Genomic DNA, 25033 nt, shown 5'->3' on the forward strand with positions numbered 1-25033 from the left:
GGGAAGAGAGACACAGGTCTTATATATTGAATGAATTGTCCAGAAATGACACCTATGTAGCTGTAGAAATCTATAGTGAGATATTTCAGGCATTGAGGGGAAGTATTTTCCAGCGCACAGCTCACTTCCTGCCTGCTAATCCCACAACAGATACATGGGGCTGAGAGGCCTGATAACATCCATTGAGGGGAAGTATTTCCCTGCACACAGCTCACTTCCTGCCTGCTAATCCCACAACAGATACATGGGGCTGAGAGGCCTGATAACATCCATTGAGGGGAAGTATTTCCCTGCACACAGGTCACTTCCTGTCTTTGTCCCCGCTCTGAAGAGACACCCTCTCTACTTGTCATGGTGTCACAGAGACAGAAAATGATGGGAAATCACTTATCACTGGGAATAGAATGGAAATCTTCCAATGGAGATATCTCTGACCCCCCCCCCGGAACCCTGTAACCCCCATTGATCCCTAAAATCCTTCTATCCATTCCAAATCACTCTATCCCTCTCCAATCCTCCTGTCCCTCCAAGATCTGTCTGTCTTTCTCCGTTCCTTTTATCCCCCCTCTAATGCCGCGTACACACGACCAGACTTTTTTCGACAGCAAAGGTGCGACAGAGCGAATCCGTCGGACAATTCGATGGTGTGGGGGGCTTCATCGGATCTTTACTGTCCAAAAAATCTGACGGACTTTTGAAATGGAACATGTTTAAAATTTTTTCCCTGGAACTCCGCCGGACCCAGTTCCTACCGAGAAATCCGCTCGTGTGTGTGCCGGTCCGACGGATGAAAACCGACGCGAGGGCAGCTATTGGCTACTGGCTATGAACTTCCTTATTCTAGTCCCGTCGTACGTCATCACGTTCCAATCCGTCGGACTTTGGTGTGATTGTGTGTGGCCAAGTCCGCTCATTCGGAAAGTCCGTCGGGAAGACCGTCGGATCTAGTCCCTCGAAAAGTCAGGTTGTGTCTACGCGGCATTAGATCTCTCTGCCTCACGAATTGCTCTGTCCCTCCAGAATCCCTCTGTCATTCCTCAATTCTTCTGTCTCTCCCAGATCTCTCGGCCTGTCGTAGATCCCTCTGTACCTCCTGAATCCCTCTGTCCCCCAAGATCTTCTCAGGTCCCTTTATCCCTCTTTAAAATCTCTTTGCTTCCTGAATTGCTCTGTCCCTCCTGGGTTCCTCCTTTCCTTCTCGATCTTTTTGTTCTTCTTGGATCTCTCTGTCCTCCAAGATCCCTCTTACCTTGTTGTAACTCTATTCCAGATCTCAATGTGCCTCCAGGATCCCTCTGTCTTCAATCCCTCTGGATCTTCAGGTCTCCCGCTGATCCTTCTCTCTATGATCCACCTGTCCCTCCAGAATCCCTCTGTCTCACTCCAGTCCCCCAGCACCTCTTAGATCCTTTTCTCTCTCAGTTACCTTTATCCCGCTGAGATTTTTTTGCCCCTCAACCCCCCAAAAAACAGTCCAGTTTCGATTTCTCTATCTCTTCTGAGTTTCTTTGTTCAGCTTGGATCCCTCTGTCTTTTCTAAGCCCTTATGTTGCTCCCAGATCCCGCTGTCCCATGCAAATCCCTGTCTCTGTCAGATCCCTCTGCATCTCCTAGATCTCTCTGTCTCCTTCTGATCCCTCTGTCTCTGTCAGATCCCTCTGTACCTCCTAGATTCCTCCTTCTCTATCCGATCCCTCTGTACCTCCTAGATTCCTCCTTCTCTATCCGATCCCTCTGTACCTCCTAGATTCCTCCTTCTCTATCCGATCCCTCTGTACCTCCTAGATTCCTCCTTCTCTATCCGATCCCTCTGTACCTCCTAGATTCCTCCTTCTCTATCCGATCCCTCTGTACCTTCTAGATTCCTCCTTCTCTATCCGATCCCTCTGTACCTTCTAGATTCCTCCTTCTCTATCCGATCCCTCTGTACCTCCTAGATTCCTCCTTCTCTATCCGATCCCTCTGTACCTCCTAGATTCCTCCTTCTCTATCCGATCCCTCTGTACCTCCTAGATTCCTCCTTCTCTATCCGATCCCTCTGTACCTCCTAGATTCCTCTTTCTCTATCCGATCTCTCTGTACCTTCTAGATTCCTCCTTCTCTATCCGATCCCTCTGTACCTCCTAGATTCCTCCTTCTCTATCCGATCCCTCTGTACCTCCTAGATTCCTCTTTCTCTATCCGATCTCTCTGTACCTTCTAGATTCCTCCTTCTCTATCCGATCCCTCTGTACCTTCTAGATTCCTCCTTCTCTATCCGATCCCTCTGTACCTCCTAGATTCCTCCTTCTCTATCCGATCCCTCTGTACCTCCTAGATTCCTCCTTCTCTATCCGATCCCTCTGTACCTCCTAGATTCCTCCTTCTCTATCCGATCTCTCTGTACCTTCTAGATTCCTCCTTCTCTATCCGATCCCTCTGTACCTCCTAGATTCCTCCTTCTCTATCCGATCCCTCTGTACCTTCTAGATTCCTCCTTCTCTATCCGATCCCTCTGTACCTTCTAGATTCCTCCTTCTCTATCCGATCTCTCTGTACCTTCTAGATTCCTCCTTCTCTATCCGATCCCTCTGTACCTCCTAGATTCCTCCTTCTCTATCCGATCCCTCTGTACCTTCTAGATTCCTCCTTCTCTATCCGATCCCTCTGTACCTCCTAGATTCCTCCTTCTCTATCCGATCTCTCTGTACCTTCTAGATTCCTCCTTCTCTATCCATTCCCTCTGTACCTCCTAGATTCCTCCTTCTCTATCCGGTCCCTCTGTACCTTCTAGATTCCTCCTTCTCTATCCGATCCCTCTGTACCTCCTAGATTCCTCCTTCTCTATCCGATCCCTCTGTACCTCCTAGATTCCTCCTTCTCTATCCGATCCCTCTGTACCTTCTAGATTCCTCCTTCTCTATCCGATCCCTCTGTACCTCCTAGATTCCTCCTTCTCTATCCGGTCCCTCTGTACCTCCTAGATTCCTCCTTCTCTATCCGATCCCTCTGTACCTTCTAGATTCCTCCTTCTCTATCCGATCCCTCTGTACCTTCTAGATTCCTCCTTCTCTATCCGATCCCTCTGTACCTCCTAGATTCCTCCTTCTCTATCCGATCCCTCTGTACCTCCTAGATTCCTCCTTCTCTATCCGGTCCCTCTGTACCTCCTAGATTCCTCCTTCTCTATCCGATCCCTCTGTACCTCCTAGATTCATCCTTCTCTATCCGATCCCTCTGTACCTTCTAGATTCCTCCTTCTCTATCCGATCCCTCTGTACCTCCTAGATTCCTCCTTCTCTATCCGATCCCTCTGTACCTCCTAGATTCCTCCTTCTCTATCCGGTCCCTCTGTACCTCCTAGATTCCTCCTTCTCTATCCGATCCCTCTGTACCTCCTAGATTCCTCCTTCTCTATCCGATCCCTCTGTACCTTCTAGATTCCTCCTTCTCTATCCGATCCCTCTGTACCTTCTAGATTCCTCCTTCTCTATCCGATCCCTCTGTACCTTCTAGATTCCTCCTTCTCTATCCGATCCCTCTGTACCTTCTAGATTCCTCCTTCTCTATCCGATCCCTCTGTACCTTCTAGATTCCTCCTTCTCTATCCGATCTCTCTGTACCTTCTAGATTCCTCCTTCTCTATCCGATCCCTCTGTACCTTCTAGATTCCTCCTTCTCTATCCGATCCCTCTGTACCTTCTAGATTCCTCCTTCTCTATCCGATCCCTCTGTACCTTCTAGATTCCTCCTTCTCTATCCGATCCCTCTGTACCTTCTAGATTCCTCCTTCTCTATCCGATCCCTCTGTACCTCCTAGATTCCTCCTTCTCTATCCGATCCCTCTGTACCTTCTAGATTCCTCCTTCTCTATCCGATCCCTCTGTACCTCCTAGATTCCTCCTTCTCTATCCGATCCCTCTGTACCTTCTAGATTCCTCCTTCTCTATCCGATCCCTCTGTACCTTCTAGATTCCTCCTTCTCTATCCGATCCCTCTGTACCTCCTAGATTCCTCCTTCTCTATCCGATCCCTCTGTACCTCCTAGATTCCTCCTTCTCTATCCGATCCCTCTGTACCTTCTAGATTCCTCCTTCTCTATCCGATCCCTCTGTACCTTCTAGATTCCTCCTTCTCTATCCGATCTCTCTGTACCTTCTAGATTCCTCCTTCTCTATCCGATCCCTCTGTACCTTCTAGATTCCTCCTTCTCTATCCGATCCCTCTGTACCTTCTAGATTCCTCCTTCTCTATCCGATCCCTCTGTACCTTCTAGATTCCTCCTTCTCTATCCGATCCCTCTGTACCTTCTAGATTCCTCCTTCTCTATCCGATCCCTCTGTACCTTCTAGATTCTTCCTTCTCTATCCAATCTCTCTGTACCTCCTAGATTCCTCCTTCTCTATCCGATCCCTATGTACCTTCTAGATTCCTCCTTCTCTATCCGATCCCTCTGTACCTTCTAGATTCCTCCTTCTCTATCCGATCCCTCTGTACCTTCTAGATTCCTCCTTCTCTATCCGATCCCTCTGTACCTTCTAGATTCCTCCTTCTCTATCCGATCCCTCTGTACCTTCTAGATTCCTCCTTCTCTATCCGATCCCTCTGTACCTTCTAGATTCCTCCTTCTCTATCCGATCCCTCTGTACCTTCTAGATTCCTCCTTCTCTATCCGATCCCTCTGTACCTTCTAGATTCCTCCTTCTCTATCCGATCCCTCTGTACCTTCTAGATTCCTCCTTCTCTATCCGATCCCTCTGTACCTTCTAGATTCCTCCTTCTCTATCCAGTCTCTCTGTACCTTCTAGATTCCTCTATGCCTCCGAGTTCCCATTTATCCCTCTGATATCTCTTTGCCCATCAACCCCCAAAACCCCAGTTGTCCATGTTTTATTTCTCTATCCCTACTGGATCTCTTTGTCCCTTCCAGATTCCTCTGCTCCTTGCAATTCCTTCAGTACCTCCCAGATCCATCTGACCGTTCTAGATCCCAATATCTTTCCAGGATACCTCTATCATTCTTAAATCCATCTATACTTTCTGGATTCTTTGGTCCTTCTGAGATCCCTTTCTCTTTCATCCTTGGATCCTCTGTCTCTCCGATCCCTTTGTCCCTCCAGGATCCCTCTCTATCTCTCTCAGTTCCCTTTATTCCTCTGAGATCTCGTTGCCTCCCATATCCCTCTGTCCCTTTTGGATTTCTCTATTCTTTCTGAAACTCGTTGTTCCTCCTGGATCTGTCCTTTCTAGATCCCTCTGTCTCTCTTCAATCCCCCGGGAACCTCTTAGATCCCTCTATCTCTGAGATCTCCTGTGCCTTCCAACACCCAAAACTCCTTTGTCCATGTTCGATTCCTCTGTTCCTTCTGGATCTTTCAGTTCCACTTGGATCCTTCTGTCCTTCCTAGACCCTTCTGTTCCTCCCAGGTCCCCTTTGACTTATGCAGATCCCTCTCTACCTCCCAGATCCCTCTGTCTCTCTCTGAGATCTCTTTGTCTCCCCAAAACCCCATTTGTAAATTTTTGATTTCTTCTGGATCTCTTTGTTCCTCACGGATCCCTGGGATCTTCCTAATATCATTTTGTCTTTCCCAGATCCCTCTGCCCCTTGCAATTCCTTCTGTACCTCCCAGATCCCTCTGACCATTCCAGATCGCAATGTCTTTCCAGGATACCTCTATAGCCCAGGCATGTACTGGCCATTGGGACTACCGGGAGTTTCCCGGTGGGCCAATGGCTCAGTGGGCCACTCTGATGTAAGGGGGCTGGTGATGGGATGCTCTGATGTAAGGGGGCTGGTGATGGGATGCTCTGATGTAAGGGGGCTGGTGATGGGACACTCTGATGTAAGGGGGTGGTGATGGGACACTCTGATGTAAGGGGGTGGTGATGGGACACTCTGATGTAAGGGGGTGGTGATGGGACGCTCTGATGTAAGGGGGCTGGTGATGGGACACTCTGATGTAAGGGGGCTGGTGATGGGACACTCTGATGTAAGGGGGCTGGTGATGGGACACTCTGATGTAAGGGGGCTGGTGATGGGACACTCTGATGTAAGGGGGCTGGTGATGGGACACTCTGATGTAAGGGGGCTGGTGATGGGACACTCTGATGTAAGGGGGCGCTGATGGGACACTCTGATGTAAGGGGTGCTGATGGGACACTCTGATGTAAGGGGCTGGTGATGGGACACTCTGATGTAAGGGGGCTGGTGATGGGACACTCTGATGTAAGGGGGCTGGTGATGGGACACTCTGATGTAAGGGGGTGCTGATGGGACACTCTGATGTAAGGGAGTGGTGATGGGACACTCTGATGTAAGGGGGGTGCTGATGGGACACTCTGATGTAAGGGGGCTGGTGATGGGACACTCTGATGTAAGGGGCTGGTGATGGGACACTCTGATGTAAGGGGGTGGTGATGGGACACTCTGATGTAAGGGGGCTGGTGATGGGACACTCTGATGTAAGGGGGCTGGTGATGGGACACTCTGATGTAAGGGGATGGTGATGGGACACTCTGATGTAAGGGGATGGTGATGGGACACTCTGATGTAAGGGGGTGGTGATGGGACACTCTGATGTAAGGGGGCTGGTGATGGGACACTCTGATGTAAGGGGATGGTGATGGGACACTCTGATGTAAGGGGGCTGGTGATGGGACACTCTGATGAAAGGGGGCTGGTGATGGGACACTCTGATGTAAGGGGCTGGTGATGGGACACTCTGATGTAAGGGGGCTGGTGATGGGACACTCTGATGTAAGGGGGATGGTGATGGGACACTCTGATGTAAGGGGGGTGCTGATGGGACACTCTGATGTAAGGGGGCTGGTGATGGGACGCTCTGATGTAAGGGGGTGGTGATGGGACACTCTGATGTAAGGGGGGTGCTGATGGGACACTCTGATGTAAGGGGGCTGGTGATGGGACACTCTGATGTAAGGGGGCTGGTGATGGGACACTCTGATGTAAGGGGGCTGGTGATGGGACACTCTGATGTAAGGGGGCTGGTGATGGGACACTCTGATGTAAGGGGGCTGGTGATGGGACACTCTGATGTAAGGGGGCTGGTGATGGGACACTCTGATGTAAGGGGGCTGGTGATGGGACACTCTGATGTAAGGGGGCTGGTGATGGGACACTCTGATGTAAGGGGGCTGCTGATGGGACACTCTGATGTAAGGGGGGTGCTGATGGGACACTCTGATGTAAGGGGGCTGGTGATGGGACACTCTGATGTAAGGGGGCTGGTGATGGGACACTCTGATGTAAGGGGGCTGGTGATGGGACACTCTGATGTAAGGGGGTGCTGATGGGACACTCTGATGTAAGGGGGCTGGTGATGGGACACTCTGATGTAAGGGGGCTGGTGATGGGACACTCTGATGTAAGGGGGCTGGTGATGGGACACTCTGATGTAAGGGGGCTGGTGATGGGACACTCTGATGTAAGGGGGCTGGTGATGGGACACTCTGATGTAAGGGGGCTGGTGATGGGACACTCTGATGTAAGGGGGTTGGTGATGAGACACTCTGATGTAAGGGGTGCTGATGGGACACTCTGATGTAAGTGGGCCGGTCTGGATGAAGTCCAGGGCCAAATTTTTGTCCCAGTCCAGCCCTGCTATAGCCCAATCAGTACTGTATGGATCCCTCTGAGATCCCTTTCTCTATGATCCTCTTGTCCCTCCTTATTACCCCTTTGATCTTTTGTCTCTCTGTCCCTCCAGAGTCCCTCTGTATCTCTCAAATTGCTCTGAACCCTCTAATCTCACCTCCTCCTATGTCATGTAGATGAGGAGAGGGGTTGTAGTTATGGAGTGACATATGACGGTATAGTAGCGTTAGCGAGCCATTCGGCAGCCATAGCTGTGACCTACCTGCGTGCGCTGTGCTGCAGGACTTGCTCCTCCTTGCGGTGCTGCAGCTCGGACATATAGGTCATTATACGACTATTACACACCAGAAGACTCTTGGCGGCTTCCAGCGCCTGTTCCTTCTGTGTACAGGCCCCCAGCAGCTTCATCGCCCCATCCCGGATCCGCACCTCGTGGTCAATCCGCTTCTGGATGTCTGTGTCCTGTAAGACAGCGACGTGCACGTTACATGGGATTCCCAAAACATGTTAAATGGCCTGAAAATTACGCAAAAAAAAATGACCCCAAAATATGATATACTTTCTGAACCCCTGTAGAACCCGATGCCTCTCGCAATAACCATTGGAAGCTACGGCAAGTCAGACAGGGCCATCGTCAGTCACGTCATCCAGCAATGCAGATTCATGTCACCCGTGATGCCCCAACACCCACCAACCCAACGATGGAAAAAACCAACGCCGCCGTTGCATGGGATCCCCATAGAATTCATACAAGACTTTTATTCAGCCTTACTCAACCTTTTCAACACAGAGGACCCCTTGAAATAACTTTCCGGTCTTCTGTTCCTTACACTTGTGGTCATTGGCAAGAATTACCCCCTTGCAGATAGCTAAGAAGATCAATGGTGTCAGTGGGAACTTATCTGAGGGGCAGACATTGCTCAAGGAACCCCTAGCAACCTCTGGAGGGAGTCCAGAAAGCTGGCCCCTGCTCACCACCGCCAATAGTAATTGAAAAAAAAAAAGAAAATTGGTGGCACACCATGGAAGGAAGAACTTCTGCAGAATAGTTACTTTTTTGTCAAGGTGCCAAAAGATGTAGACAGGACGTTACATTGGTAGACCGATTTCACGCGGATAACTGGTGCTTGTTCACAACATGGAACCCATAGTAACCTCTGGAGGAACCCTAGACTTCCATGGAACCCCTAACAACCTCTAGAGGAACCTCAGACTTCCATGGAAACCCCTAACAACCTCTAGAGGAACCATAGACTTCCATGGAACCCCTAACAACCTCTAGAGGAACCCTAGACTTCCATGGAACCCCTAACAACCTCTGGAGGAACCCTAGACTTCCATGGAACCCCTAACAACCTCTAGAGGAACCTCAGACTTCCATGGAAACCCCTAACAACCTCTAGAGGAACCTCAGACTTCCATGGAAAACCCCTAACAACCTCTAGAGGAACCATAGACTTCCATGGAACCCCTAACAACCTCTAGAGGAACCATAGACTTACATGGAACCCCTAACAACCTCTGGAGGAACCCTAGACTTCCATGGAACCCCTAACAACCTCTGGAGGAACCCTAGACTTCCATGGAACCCCTAACAACCTCTAGAGGAACCTCAGACTTCCATGGAACCCCTAACAACCTCTAGAGGAACCCTAGACTTCCATGGAAACCCTAATAACCTCTGGAGGAACCCTAGACTTCCATGGAAACCCTAACAACCTCTGGAGGAACCCTAGACTTCCATGGAAACCCTAACAACCTCTGGAGGAACCCTAGACTTCCATGGAAACCCTAACAACCTCTGGAGGAACCCTAGACTTCCATGGAACCCCTAACAACCTCTAGAGGAACCTCAGACTTCCATGGAAACCCCTAACAACCTCTAGAGGAACCATAGACTTCCATGGAACCCCTAACAACCTCTAGAGGAACCATAGACTTACATGGAACCCCTAACAACCTCTGGAGGAACCCTAGACTTCCATGGAACCCCTAACAACCTCTGGAGGAACCCTAGACTTCCATGGAACCCCTAACAACCTCTAGAGGAACCTCAGACTTCCATGGAACCCCTAACAACCTCTAGAGGAACCCTAGACTTCCATGGAAACCCTAATAACCTCTGGAGGAACCCTAGACTTCCATGGAAACCCTAACAACCTCTGGAGGAACCCTAGACTTCCATGGAAACCCTAACAACCTCTGGAGGAACCCTAGACTTCCATGGAAACCCTAACAACCTCTGGAGGAACCCTAGACTTCCATGGAACCCCTAACAACCTGTGGAGGAACCCTAGACTTCCATGGAAACCCTAACAACCTCTGGAGGAACCCTAGACTTCCATGGAACCCCTGGAAACCTCTGGAGAAACCCTAGACTTCCATGGAACCCCTGGAAACCTCTGGAGAAACCCTAGACTTCCATGGAACCCCTAACAACCTCTAGAGGATCCATAGACTTCCATGGAACCCCTAACAACCTCTAGAGGAACCTCAGACTTCCATGGAACCCCTAGCAACCTCTAGAGGAACCCTAGACTTCCATGGAACCCCTAACAACCTCTAGAGGAACCCTAGACTTCCATGGAACCCCTGGAAACCTCTGGAGAAACCCTAGACTTCCATGGAACCCCTGGAAACCTCTGGAGAAACCCTAGACTTCCATGGAACCCCTAGTAAACTCTGGAGGAACCCTAGACTTCCATGGGACCCCTAGTAAACTCTGGAGGAACCCTAGACTTCCATGGGACCCCTGGAAACCTCTGGAGAAACCCTAGACTTCCATGGAACCCCTAGTAAACTCTGGAGGAACCCTAGACTTCCATGGGACCCCTAGTAAACTCTGGAGGAACCCTGGTTGAAACCCTTATCAAGAATAAGGACCTGGCAAGTCAAATTTTTTTTTTTTTTTTAAGAGCGTGATTGGTTGTTATAGTTCACCATGCATGGCTGCAAACTTCATCTCTAATAGAGAAGCACAGAGACCAAGTGATGACATCGCTAGGAATAAAATAAGCTATATAATGAAAATAGAAAAGTTTTATTTAAAAAATGTCATTAGCATGTTGATGAGGTGGAGGGAGGAATCAGGAAAGGTAAAATAATTGTAAAATAAATATCAGATTTACCTTCATTATTATCACAAAGTAATGATGATCACCACCCAGAAAATCCCCCACCCCCATTGAATTAAGCTGGGTACACATGGATTGAAATTCATCCAGTTCAGCAGGGACCAGCCAACTTTAGTACGTAAACAGGGTTGGAATTACATACTAAAGCAGGGTCAGAATTGTATGTAAAAACAGATATCTTGAGTTAACGTTCAGTATTATTACCAAGGAAGTTACCACAGAAGTTTCCGTTTTTCTGAGTACCTGGCAGACTGTCCATTAATTATGGCCCTGGACAACCTGAGCCCATCTATAAAACCTGCAGACTGTCCAGAGATGATGGCCCTGGAAAACCTGAACCCATCTATAAAACCTGCAGACCGTCCATAGATGATGACCCTGGAAAACCTGAACCCATCTATAAAACCTGCAGACCGTCCATAGATGATGACCCTGGAAAACCTGAACCCATCTATAAAACCTGCAGACCGTCCATAGATGATGACCCTGGAAAACCTGAACCCATCTATAAAACCTGCAGACCGTCCATAGATGATGACCCTGGAAAACCTGAACCCATCTATAAAACCTGCAGACCGTCCATAGATGATGACCCTGGAAAACCTGAACCCATCTATAAAACCTGAAGACCGTCCATAGATGATGGCCCTGGAAAACCTGAACCCATCTATAAAACCTGAAGACCGTCCATAGAGGATGGCCCTGGAAAACCTGAACCCATCTATAAGACCTGAAGACCGTCCATAGAGGATGACCCTGGAAAACCTGAACCCATCTATAAAACCTGCAGACTGTCCATAGATGATGACCCTGGAAAACCTGAACCCATCTATAAAACCTGAAGACCGTCCATAGATGATGACCCTGGAAAACCCGAACCCATCTATAAAACCTGAAGACCGTCCATAGAGGATGGCCCTGGAAAACCCGAACCCATCTATAAGACCTGAAGACCGTCCATAGAGGATGGCCCTGGAAAACCTGAACCCATCTATAAAACCTGCAGACCGTCCATAGATGATGACCCTGGAAAACCTGAACCCATCTATAAAACCTGAAGACCGTCCATAGATGATGACCCTGGAAAACCCGAACCCATCTATAAAACCTGAAGACCGTCCATAGATGATGGCCCTGGAAAACCTGAACCCATCTATAAAACCTGCAGACCGTCCATAGAGGATGACCCTGGAAAACCTGAACCCATCTATAAAACCTGCAGACCGTCCATAGAGGATGGCCCTGGAAAACCCGAACCCATCTATAAAACCTGAAGACCGTCCATAGAGGATGACCCTGGAAAACCTGAACCCATCTATAAAACCTGAAGACCGTCCATAGATGATGGCCCTGGAAAACCTGAACTAAACCCTGCAGACCGTCCATAGAGGATGGCCCTGGAAAACCCGAACCCATCTATAAAACCTGAAGACCGTCCATAGAGGATGACCCTGGAAAACCTGAACCCATCTATAAAACCTGCAGACCGTCCATAGATGATGACCCTGGAAAACCTGAACCCATCTATAAAACCTGCAGACCGTCCATAGAGGATGGCCCTGGAAAACCTGAACCCATCTATAAAACCTGAAGACCGTCCATAGAGGATGACCCTGGAAAACCTGAACCCATCTATAAAACCTGAAGACCGTCCATAGATGATGGCCCTGGAAAACCTGAACTAAACCCTGCAGACTGTCCATAGATGATGGCCCTGGACAACCTGAGCCCATCTCCAAATCATGAAGACTGTTCATAGAGGATGGCCCCCGGACAACCTGAACCAAATCCTGCATACTGTCTATAGATGATGATCCTGGATAACCTGAGCCCAACTGTGAATCCTGAAGACTGTAGATGACAGGCCCCGGACAACCAAAACCAAATCCTGCAGACTGTCAGTAGATGATGACCCTGGACAACCTGAACCCGTCTATAAATCCTGGAGACCATCTATAGAGGATGACCCTGGATAACCTGAGCCCACCTATAAATCCTGCAGACTGTTCATAGATGATGGCCCCAAACAACCTGAACTAGACCCTGCAGACTGTCCATAGATGATGGCCCTGGACAACCCGATATCTGTCCTGACAAGTTCCCTTTTAGAGTAAAATCCCACATCCAAGAAGAGTGGAGTGTTGGGGGGTCGGGGGGGGGTACTCACAGTTCTGTGCTCATCCATACTGGAGATATTCTGTATATACCATGTGTGGGGGCTCTGACACCGCCACGGACTATGGCAGCCCCATGTGTATGATTGTGTTCAGGTGTGTCATTGCCACAGCTGGGCGAGGAGTCATTTCCTCAATCTGGGTCATGTATGTGCGTGCTGACCAACCGGCGGGCTCGGCCTGTGCGGTCAGTGTGTGTTGTATGGCTATGTGTGTGTGTCAGTGTGTGTTGTATGGCTATGTGTGTGTCAGTGTGTGTTGTATGGCTATGTGTGTGTGTCAGTGTGTGTTGTATGGCTATGTGTGTGTCAGTGTGTGTTGTATGGCTATGTGTGTGTGTCAGTGTGTGTTGTATGGTTGTGTGTGTCAGTGTGTGTTGTATGGCTATGTGTGTGTCAGTGTGTGTTGTATGGTTGTGTGTGTGTCAGTGTGTGTTGTATGGCTATGTGTGTGTCAGTGTGTGTTGTATGGCTATGTGTGTGTGTCAGTGTGTGTTGTATGGCTATGTGTGTGTCAGTGTGTGTTGTATGGCTATGTGTGTGTGTCAGTGTGTGTTGTATGGCTATGTGTGTGTGTCAGTGTGTGTTGTATGGCTATGTGTGTGTCAGTGTGTGTTGTATGGTTGTGTGTGTGTCAGTGTGTGTTGTATGGCTATGTGTGTGTCAGTGTGTGTTGTATGGCTATGTGTGTGTGTCAGTGTGTGTTGTATGGTTGTGTGTGTGTGTCAGTGTGTGTTGTATGGTTGTGTGTGTGTCAGTGTGTAGAGGAGCCGTGTCTGTACATTGTATCGGTGTGTCAGTGTGTATACGTCTGTGCTGTATCGGTGTGTCAGTGTGTATACGTCTGTGCTGTATCGGTGTGTCAGTGTGTATACGTCTGTGCTGTATCGGTGTATATATATATATACATATCTGTAGAGTATCAGTGTGTCTCGGAGAATCCACCCAGCCTCTGTGAATGAGGCCTTCACCGTCTGCAGCCGTGACAGAGAGGAGAGGAGAGGAGAGGAGAGGAGAGGGCTGCGGGGAATGTGCTGGTGTCAGTGGGCAGTATAGAGGAAGATGGGGGGAGGGGGGGCTGTACAGAGAGGAGAAGACTGCTAAAAATACACCGAGACCAGGAGGAGGAGGAGGAGGAGGAGGAGGAGGAGGAAGGGGACACAATGCTGACATCCCCCCATATCTCTACATTATACTGATATATTTCTATGTGACCCGCACCCCTATAATCTCACTCGTACCCCGCACCCTAAAATCTGTCACAATTACCCGCACCCCAATATTGTCACTGGTACCCTGCACCCCAATTTTCACAGTCACCCGCCCCCAATATTGTCACAGTCACCCACATCCCAATATTGTCCCCCCGTACCCCAATATTGTCACAGTCACCCACATCCCAATATTGTCCCCCCGTACCCCAATATTGTCACAGTCACCCACATCCCAATATTGTCCCCCCGTTCCCTAATATTGTCACAGTCACCCCATTATTGTCACAAGCGTCCTGCACCCCAATATTTTCACAGTCAGCCCACACCCCTATATTGTCACAGGCACCCTGCACCCCAATATATGCACAGTCACCCCTCACTCCAATATTGTTTCCCCGCACAATACACCCCAAATTTTTTTTACAGTCACCCGCACCTCAGTATTGTCACTATGCCCCCCACTATGCCTCACATGTAGGGGGCCATTCCAGCCACAGCAAAGCTCCCACCACCCTACACCACTTGTGGGCGCTCCGTCCCCCGGCTGCGACTTATATGTGGATTCACCACATGCAGGCCACGGATTTCCTCCCTCCGGGGCCACAGAGCCCCAGCAGGCACAACACACTCTTCTTCTCACATGCCCGATGCTGGGCATTGAGAGTCCTGGGTGAGGGGTTGTATCCCGAACTTCAGTTTATATACCTGAGCGGGGTGGGGGGTCAGGGGGACAGGAGACCCTTTCTCTGAGAACCCCTGGTTGCCCATAGATGGTTGGCCTTCAGAACTTCCCCCTCTGCCCACCTTGACCCTGAGGCCTTCTTCCTCATTCCTCAACCTATTGGTTGCTGTCTGGTGGACCTAAAGCTGTGGCCAAGACCTCCCCCCCCCCCCAGGATCCAGTGGACCCCATCTGGAAGAGCTCCTCACTCTTCTGAACATCCTGTGTGGACCCCTCTCTCTTCCCCGCCAACACAGCCAGTGTTCTGTCCTCCTCCTCACAATATCATGGTCCATTCTGCCAAACACTAGACCCACCTTCAGATGTTACACCCCCACATATTTCTGCCCCCCCCCGCCAACCACAGACCTCAAGACCACAAAGACACACCCCCACATATTTCTGCCCCGCCAACCACAGACCTCAAGACCACAAAGACACACCCCCACATATTTCTGCCCCCCCCCCCAACCACAGACCTCAAGACCACAAAGACACCGCCATAACCATGGGAACATAAGCACTATCAGGCTAGCTAAAAGGAAGGCCAATGTGCCCAGACCACCAAAGCTGGTTCCCCATATGGACCTCTGCCAAGCTCCTGAAGGCCTGCCACCCTCTCCTACTGATTCTTAGTACCCCCGACTCTGATATGGGTGCCCCCCCCCCGGGGTCTTCTGTCCAGAACCCGAGAACAGCCTCTACACTGGGAACCCGGGAGAAGCACTGACCAAAGTTTAAGCCAGATGGAGAACCGGCCAGAGGATAATGGAGGTTCATCAATCCCGATTGTGGGCCTACAAATTGTGTCCCCCGGAGCACAAGTCCCGATGTAGTGATACAGTTATGCTCCTCTGTCTACCATCAACAAGGAGACGGCACAGTCCAGAGACAGCCCAATCCAGCAAAGAGACAGCCCCGTATATTCAAAGGGACAGCCCAATCCAGCAAAGAGACAGCCCCGTATATTCAAAGGGACAGCCCAATCCAGCAAAGAGACAGCCCCGTATATTCAAAGGGACAGCCCAATCCAGCAAAGAGACAGCCCCGTATATTCAAAGGGACAGCCCAATCCAGAAAAGAGACATCCCCATATATTCAAAGAGACAGCCCAATCCAGCAAAGAGACATCCCCATATATTCGTCAAAGAGACAGCCCAATCCAGCAAAGAGACAGCCCCATATAGTCATAAAGAAATAGCCCAATCCAGCAAAGAGACATCCCCATATATTCAGCAAACAGACAGCCCAATTCAGCAACGAGACATAACCATATATTCATCAAAGAGACAGCCCAATCCAGCAAAGAGAGATTCCTATATATTCATCAAAGAGACAGCCCCAATCCAGCAAAGAGACAGCCCCATATATTCAGCAAAGAGAAAGCCCAATCCAGCAAAGAGACAGCCCCGTATATTCAAAGGGACAGCCCAATCCAGCAGAGACAGCCCCATATATTCAAAGGGACAGCCCAATCCAGCAAAGAGACAGCCCCATATATTCAAAGGGACAGCCCAATCCAGCAAAGAGACAGCCCCGTATATTCAAAGGGACAGCCCAATCCAGCAGAGACAGCCCCATATATTCAAAGAGACAGCCCAATCCAGCAAAGAGACAGCCCCGTATATTCAAAGGGACAGCCCAATCCAGCAAAGAGACAGCCCGTATATTAAAAGGGACAGCCCAATCCAGCAAAGAGACAGCCCCATATATTCAAAGTGACAGCCCAATCCAGCAAAGAGACAGCCCCATATATTCAGCAAAGAGAAAGCCCAATCCAGCAAAGAGACATCCCCATATATTCGTCAAAGAGACAGCCCAATCCAGCAAAGAGACATCCCCATATATTCGTCAAAGAGACAGCCCAATCCAGCAAAGAGACATCCCCATATATTCGTCAAAGAGACAGCCCAATCCAGCAAAGAGACAGCCCCATATAGTCAAAAAAAAAATAGCCCAATCCAGCAAAGAGATAGCCCAATCCAGCAAAGGGACATCCCCATATATTCAGCAAACAGACAGCCCAATTCAGCAACGAGACATAACCATATATTCATCAAAGAGACAGCCCAATCCAGCAAAGAGAGATTCCTATATATTCATCAAAGAGACAGCCCAATCCAGCAAAGAGACAGTCCAATCCAGCAAAGAGACATCCCCATATATTCAAAGAGACAGCCCAATCTAGCAAAGAGACATCCCCATATATTCATCAAAGAGACAGCCCAATCCAGCAAAGAGACATCCCCATATATTTGTCAAAGAGACATCCCAATCCAGCAAAGAGATGGCCCCATATATTCAGCAAAGAGACAGCCCAATCCAGCACAGAGCTGGCCCTATACATTCAGCAACGAGACATCCCCATATATTCAAAGGGCATCCCAATCCAGCAAAGAGATGGCCCCATATATTTAAAGAGACAGCCCAATCCAGCAAAGAGACAGCCCCGTATATTCAAAGGGACAGCCCAATCCAGCAAAGAGACAGCCCCGTATATTCAAAGGGACAGCCCAATCCAGCAAAGAGACAGCTCCGTATATTCAAAGGGTGTCGTTTTGTACATTTATGATTGGTAGAACTTGGTAGGGGATCTTGGATACCCCAAAAACTAAGCAGACTGCTAATGGAGGACGCTTCTATCTCAATAGATCCACTAGGACAGTCTATATGTGCCCAGCTGAGGACCATGCACCCAACAAGGCAGGACAAGTCATGGAAGACTGAGGTGGTCCACCTTTCATGGGCCTGAGACTAGGAAACTCAAGAGAGGGGGCTTCACTCCAGAGTGTGCACGGTCCATGGGCACAATGTCCGAAGGAGAAGACCAGCGTGCCGCCCAGGAGTGCCCCAGGGCAAGCAGTCCCCTGGAGCTCACTGATCCGTCCCCACACAGGAGAAGACCCTCTCCTCTGGACTCCAGCCTATTTACCTGGAACCCATCCACCTTCTGGGCACACCTCCTCAGGTATTGGCTAGGCCCTCCTTATATTCAGGTCAGGTATTCTAACCCCCCCCCCCCCCCCGTCCTAATCTCCAGAAGCCCCCCGACCTGAGCAGAATAAGAAAAACAATTCAGACTATTGTGGCTCACAGACTATGTAGGGGGGGCGCTACACCCCTAGTGATGGGGAATGGTCATCTAGAGCCCGGAGTAAAGACACAGAATGGCAACCCCCCCTCCCAGCTCAAATCCTCTCCCTCCCTAAATCTCCCCTCCCAGCTCAAATCCTCTCCCTCCCTAAATCTCCCCTCCCAGCTCAAATCTTCTCCCTCCCTAAATCCCCCCTCCCAGCTCATATCCTCTCCCTCCCTAAATCCCCCCTCCCAGCTCAAATCCTCTCCCTCCCTAAATCCCCCTCCCAGCTCAAATCTTCTCCCTCCCCAAATCCCCCTCCCAGCTCAAATCCTCTCCCTCCCTAAATCTCCCCTCTCAGCTCAAATCCTCTCCCTCCCTAAATCCCCCTCCCAGCTCAAATCCTCTCCCTCCCCAAATCTCCCCTCCCAGCTCAAATCCTCTCCCTCCCTAAATCTCCCCTCCCAGCTCAAATCTTCTCCCTCCCTAAATCCCCCTCCCAGCTCAAATCTCCCTCCCATCTCAAATCTTCTCCCTCCCTAAATCCCCCTCCCAGCTCAAATCCTCTCCCTCCCTAAATCCCCCTCCCAGCTCAAATCCTCTCCCTCCCTAAATCCCCCTCCCAGCTCAAATCCTCTCCCTCCCTAAATCCCCTCCCAGCTCAAGTCCTCTCCCTCCCTAAATCCCCCTTCCCAGCTCAAATCCTCTCCCTCCCTAAATCCCCCTCCCAGCTCAAATCCTCTCCCTCCCTAAATCCCCCCTCCCAGCTCAAATCCTCTCCCTCCCTAAATCTCCCCTCCCAGCTCCAATCTTCTCCCTGCCTAAATCCCCCCTCCCAGTTCAAATCATCTCCCTCCCTAAATCCCCCTTTCAGCTCAAATCCTCTCCCTCCCTAAATCCCCCTCCCAGCTCCAATCTTCTCCCTCCCTAAATCCCCCCTCCCCGTTCAAATCATCTCCCTCCCTAAATCCCCCCTTCCAGCTCAAATCCTCTCCCTCCCTAAATCCCCCTCCCAGCTCAAATCCTCTCCCTCCCCAAATCCCTCCTCCCAGCTCATATATTTTCCCTCTCTAAAAACCCCCCTTATATGTTCTCCCCATCCCCCTCCCAGTGCTAGTTCCCCCCCCCCCCCCGATTTCCTCTCCTAGCACAAATCCACTTTCCTAGTTCACATTTCTCCCTAGCACAACCCTCTAAATGCCCACTGGGCCCAGGGCAGCCGCCCCTCCTGCCCCCCCCCATCCCAGGCCACCAGTCTCTAATCACATTGATCTCTTGTAACCAGTCTAATTGATCAGCACTCTACAAGATGACCGTCTCTAGAACCCTGCCGAAGTCTCTCCTTCTACTACAGTATATATATATATCTATATACACATTCCAGGATCAGCTCCTCGATCCCATATACCATACTATGCTGTGCGGCAATGAAAAGGTTAAGTGTGATGTCATAGGCGTGGGGGGGCTCCGTGACCCACGCTGTCCTCTGGAAAATGTCAGGGGACGAGTACAGAGTGAGCATTGTGTGATGTCCCCTCCGTCCCCATCCATCATTTGTACGGGGTCTGTGTTATGTACTGCATACAGTATACACTGCTATATACCATGTCTATACACTATATACTGCCTGTATACATTGAAACTCACAAACCATAAATCCTGACATCTCTTCATTATGGATCATTTTATGATTTACAAACACAATCGCCGTGTGACTAAACGCGTTGCGGGCGGAGCAGCTATATCTGACGCATGCATGCCATTTCCTCGGCGTCTCTGTAAATATGTCAGTTGCACGGGATTTATGTACTGAAGGTAAAAATCCGTTACGGGAAGTTCATTGAGGGACGCTGGATTCAGATAATCTGAGACAATCCGGTTTTACCACCTTAATGGGGCCAACAGAACCTAACTGAGGTCCCGCGGGGGTCACGGGAGGTGCTACAGAAGGGGAGACCCCCCCCCCCATACAAAAGGTCTTCACCAAGAAATGGGGGACTAGCATACTTGGAATAAGATTGTAAGTGCCCGAAGTTTGCCCCTCAAGGGTACTTGGGGGCCGAATGTTGATCCAGATCCAATTTCAAAGAAGGTCAGCGTTGACGTCATGGGGCATTTCCTCAGGTGGAACCTTCTTCCTTCGCACCCGGCACGGGCAACGCTGAACCTTCCATTAAGCAGATTCCAAACCTTTTAACAGAATTACTGACCCAGAGATACTCCTGTCTCTGAAGACCGAGGCGACCATGCTGTTTAGGCCGGCCACCATGAAGAAGGACGGTGGACTCGACCTTGAGATAAGTGATGTGGTCAATCTGGAAGAACTCAAAGATGTTTGACTGGGTGACACCAAAAGGCTTTACCTTTGAACCTGGAGAGTGCTCTGCAGATAATTCACTGAACCCAAAGGTCTGGAGAGCGATCTGTGGGAAACTCACCAAACCCAAAGGTCTGGAGAGCGATCTGTGGGAAACTCACCAAACCCAAAGGTCTGGAGAGCGTTCTGCAGGAAACTCACCAAACCCAAAGGTCTGGAGAGCGATCTGTGGGAAACTCACCAAACCCAAAGATCTGGAGAGCGATCTGTGGGAAACTCACCAAACCCAAAGGTCTGGAGAGCGTTCTGCAGGAAACTCACCAAACCCAAAGGTCTGGAGAGTGATCTGTGGGAAACTCACCAAACCCAAATGTCTGGAGAGCGAGCTGCGGGAAACTCACCAAACCCAAATGTCTGGAGAGTGATCTGTGGGAAACTCACCAAACCCAAATGTCTGGAGAGCGAGCTGCGGGAAACTCACCAAACCCAAATGTCTGGAGAGCGAGCTGTGGGAAACTCACCAAACCCAAAGGTCTGGAGAGCGATCTGTGGGAAACTCACCAAACCCAAAGGTCTGGAGAGCGATCTGTGGGAAACTCACCAAACCCAAAGGTCTGGAGAGCGTTCTGCAGGAAACTCACCAAACCCAAATGTCTGGAAAGCGATCTGCGGGAAACTCACCAAACCCAAATGTCTGGAGAGCGATCTGCGGGAAACTCACCAAACCCAAATGTCTGGAGAGCGATCTGCGGGAAACTCACCAAACCCAAATGTCTGGAGAGCGATCTGCGGGAAACTCACCAAACCCAAATGTCTGGAGAGCGATCTGCGGGAAAGAAACTCACCAAACCCAAATGTCTGGAGAGCGATCTGCGGGAAAGAAACTCACCAAACCCAAAGGTCTGGAGAGCGATCTGTGGGAAACTCACCAAACCCAAAGGTCTGGAGAGCGATCTGTGGGAAACTCACCAAACCCAAAGGTCTGGAGAGCGTTCTGCAGGAAACTCACCAAACCCAAAGGTCTGGAGAGCGATCTGTGGGAAACTCACCAAACCCAAAGGTCTGGAGAGCGATCTGTGGGAAACTCACCAAACCCAAAGGTCTGGAGAGTGTTCTGCAGGAAACTCACCAAACCCAAATGTCTGGAGAGCGATCTGCGGGAAACTCACCAAACCCAAATGTCTGGAAAGCGATCTGCGGGAAACTCACCAAACCCAAATGTCTGGAGAGCGATCTGCGGGAAACTCACCAAACCCAAATGTCTGGAGAGCGATCTGCGGGAAAGAAACTCACCAAACCCAAATGTCTGGAGAGCGATCTGCGGGAAACTCACCAAACCCAAATGTCTGGAGAGCGATCTGCGGGAAACTCACCAAACCCAAATGTCTGGAGAGCGATCTGCGGGAAAGAAACTCACCAAACCCAAATGTCTGGAGAGCGATCTGCGGGAAAGAAACTCACCAAACCCAAAGGTCTGGAGAGCGATCTGTGGGAAACTCACCAAACCCAAAGGTCTGGAGAGCGATCTGCAGATAATTCACTGAACCCAAATGTCTGGAGAGCGATCTGCGGGAAACTCACCAAACCCAAAGGTCTGGAGAGTGATCTGCGGGAAACTCACCAAACCCAAATGTCTGGAGAGCGATCTGCGGGAAACTCACCAAACCCAAATGTCTGGAGAGCGATCTACGGGAAACTCACCAAACCCAAATGTCTGGAGAGCGATCTGTGGGAATCTCACCAAACCCAAATGTCTGGAGAGCGATCTGCGGGAAAGAAACTCACCAAACCCAAATGTCTGGAGAGCGATCTGCAGATAATTCACTGAACCCAAATGTCTGGAGAGCGATCTGCGGGAAACTCACCAAACCCAAATGTCTGGAGAGCGATCTGCGGGAAAGAAACTCACCAAACCCAAATGTCTGGAGAGCGATCTGCAGATAATTCACTGAACCCAAATGTCTGGAGAGCGATCTGCGGGAAAGAAACTCACCAAACCCAAATGTCTGGAGAGCGATCTGCGGGAAAGAAACTCACCAAACCCAAAGGTCTGGAGAGCGATCTGCAGATAATTGAACCCCCGGAGATAGATGGGGGTTCAGGAGATAGATGGGGGTTCGGGAGATAGATGGGGGTTCGGGAGATAGATGGGGGTTTGGGAGATAAATGAGGGTTCGGGAGATAGATGGGGGTTCAGGAGATAGATGGGGGTTTGGGAGATAAATGAGGGTTCGGGAGATAGATGGGGGTTCAGGAGATAAATGGGGTTCAGGAGATAGATGGGGGTTCGGGAGATAGATGGGGGTTCAGGAGATAAATGGGGGTTCAGGAGATAGATGGGGGTTCAGGAGATAAATGGGGGTTCAGGAGATAGATGGGGGTTCGGGAGATAGATGGGGGTTCAGGAGATAAATGGGGGTTCAGGAGATAGATGGGGGTTCAGGAGATAGATGGGGGTTTGGGAGATAAATGAGGGTTCGGGAGATAGATGGGGGTTCAGGAGATAGATGGTGGTTCGGGAGATAGATGGGGGTTCGGGAGATAGATGGGGGTTTGGGAGATAAATGAGGGTTCGGGAGATAGATGGGGGTTCAGGAGATAGATGGGGGTTCGGGAGATAGATGGGGGTTCGGGAGATAGATGGGGGTTCAGGAGATAAATGGGGGTTCAGGAGATAGATGGGGGTTTGGGAGATAAATGAGGGCTCGGGAGATAGATGGGGGTTCAGGAGATAGATGGGGGTTCGGGAGATAGATGGGGGTTCAAGAGATAAATGGAGGTTCGGGAGATAGATGGGGGTTCAGGAGATAAATGGAGGTTCGGGAGATAGATGGGGGTTCAGAAGATAAATGGGGGTTCAGGAAATAAATGACAAAATAACTCTATAGGGTGACAGAGGGAACCCCGGCGGGGGGGGGGGGGGGTGGGTTACCTGCAGGCTGAGGGCGATCTGTCGGATGTACATCATATTCATGTCCTGTAGGATCCACAGCTTGTCCTCCATGTCGGACCATATATCGGGGGGCTCCCAGGGTCGCCCTTTGTCCTGTGCCATCCCTGCACCCCAAAACCCCCCAACACTAACATCTGACACAACCTCCTACCCAACAACCCCCCACTGTCACCTCCAACCCATCCCCCGCTGTCCCCTTCACACTGCACCCCCCACAGCACTGACTGACTAGTCCCAGCTGTACTCAGTCCTGTCCTCAGTCCTCGGTCAGTGACAGACCGCAGTCCCGTGTGTCCTCAGTCCCCGGTCAGTGACAGACCGCAGTCCCGTGTGTCCTCAGTCCTCGGTCAGTGACAGACCGCAGTCCCGTGTGTCCTCAGTCCCCGGTCAGTGACAGACCGCAGTCCCGTGTGTCCTCAGTCCCCGGTCAGTGACAGACCGCAGTCCCGTGTGTCCTCAGTCCCCGGTCAGTGACAGACCGCAGTCCCGTGTGTCCTCAGTCCCCGGTCAGTGACAGACCGCAGTCCCGTGTGTCCTCAGTCCTCGGTCAGTGACAGACCGCAGTCCCGTGTGTCCTCAGTCCTCGGTCAGTGACAGACCGCAGTCCCGTGTGTCCTCAGTCCCCGGTCAGTGACGGACCGCAGTCCCGTGTGTCCTCAGTCCCCGGTCAGTGACAGACCGCAGTCCCGTGTGTCCTCAGTCCCTGGTCAGTGACAGACCGCAGTCCCGTGTGTCCTCAGTCCTCGGTCAGTGACAGACCGCAGTCCCGTCTGTCCTCAGTCCCTCGGTCAGTGACAGACCGCAGTCCCGTGTGTCCTCAGTCCTCGGTCAGTGACAGACCGCAGTCCCGTGTGTCCTCAGTCCTCGGTCAGTGACAGACCGCAGTCCCGTGTGTCCTCAGTCCTCGGTCAGTGACAGACCGCAGTCCCGTGTGTCCTCAGTCCCTGGTCAGTGACAGACCGCAGTCCCGTGTGTCCTCAGTCCCTGGTCAGTGACAGACCGCAGTCCCGTGTGTCCTCAGTCCTCAGTCAGTGACAGACCGCAGTCCCGTGTGTCCTCAGTCCCTGGTCAGTGACAGACCGCAGTCCCGTGTGTCCTCAGTCCTCGGTCAGTGACAGACCGCAGTCCCGTGTGTCCTCAGTCCTCGGTCAGTGACAGACCGCAGTCCCGTGTGTCCTCAGTCCCCGGTCAGTGACAGACCGCAGTCCCGTGTGTCCTCAGTCCCCGGTCAGTGACGGACCGCAGTCCCGTGTGTCCTCAGTCCTCGGTCAGTGACGGACCGCAGTCCCGTGTGTCCTCAGTCCCCGGTCAGTGACGGACCGCAGTCCCGTGTGTCCTCAGTCCCTGGTCAGTGACAGACCGCAGTCCCGTGTGTCCTCAGTCCTCGGTCAGTGACAGACCGCAGTCCCGTCTGTCCTCAGTCCTCGGTCAGTGACAGACCGCAGTCCCGTGTGTCCTCAGTCCTCGGTCAGTGACAGACCGCAGTCCCGTGTGTCCTCAGTCCTCGGTCAGTGACAGACCGCAGTCCCGTGTGTCCTCAGTCCTCGGTCAGTGACAGACCGCAGTCCCGTGTGTCCTCAGTCCCTGGTCAGTGACAGACCGCAGTCCCGTGTGTCCTCAGTCCTCAGTCAGTGACAGACCGCAGTCCTGTGTGTCCTCAGTCCCTGGTCAGTGACAGACCGCAGTCCCGTGTGTCCTCAGTCCCCGGTCAGTGACGGACCGCAGTCCCGTGTGTCCTCAGTCCTCGGTCAGTGACAGACCGCAGTCCCGTGTGTCCTCAGTCCCCGGTCAGTGACGGACCGCAGTCCCATGTGTCCTCAGTCCTCGGTCAGTGACAGACCGCAGTCC

General features: G+C 50.9%; 1 protein-coding gene across 1 annotated transcript in view; it reads right to left on the bottom strand.

Annotated features, from left to right (window-relative positions):
• RTKN (rhotekin) overlaps positions 1–25033 on the bottom strand; it is a 155132-nt gene that overhangs the window by 68413 nt on the left and 61686 nt on the right. The window contains exon 2 of the mRNA XM_077478267.1: positions 7860–8059. Within this exon, the coding sequence (XP_077334393.1) occupies positions 7860–8059 (200 nt within the window). The remainder of the gene's footprint in view (positions 1–7859; positions 8060–25033) is intronic.

Source organism: Lithobates pipiens, unplaced genomic scaffold (genome assembly GCF_037356315.1).
Source record: "Lithobates pipiens isolate NorthernLeopardFrog02 unplaced genomic scaffold, aLitPip1_a1.2 Scaffold_13, whole genome shotgun sequence".
Lineage (NCBI taxonomy): Eukaryota > Metazoa > Chordata > Amphibia > Anura > Ranidae > Lithobates > Lithobates pipiens.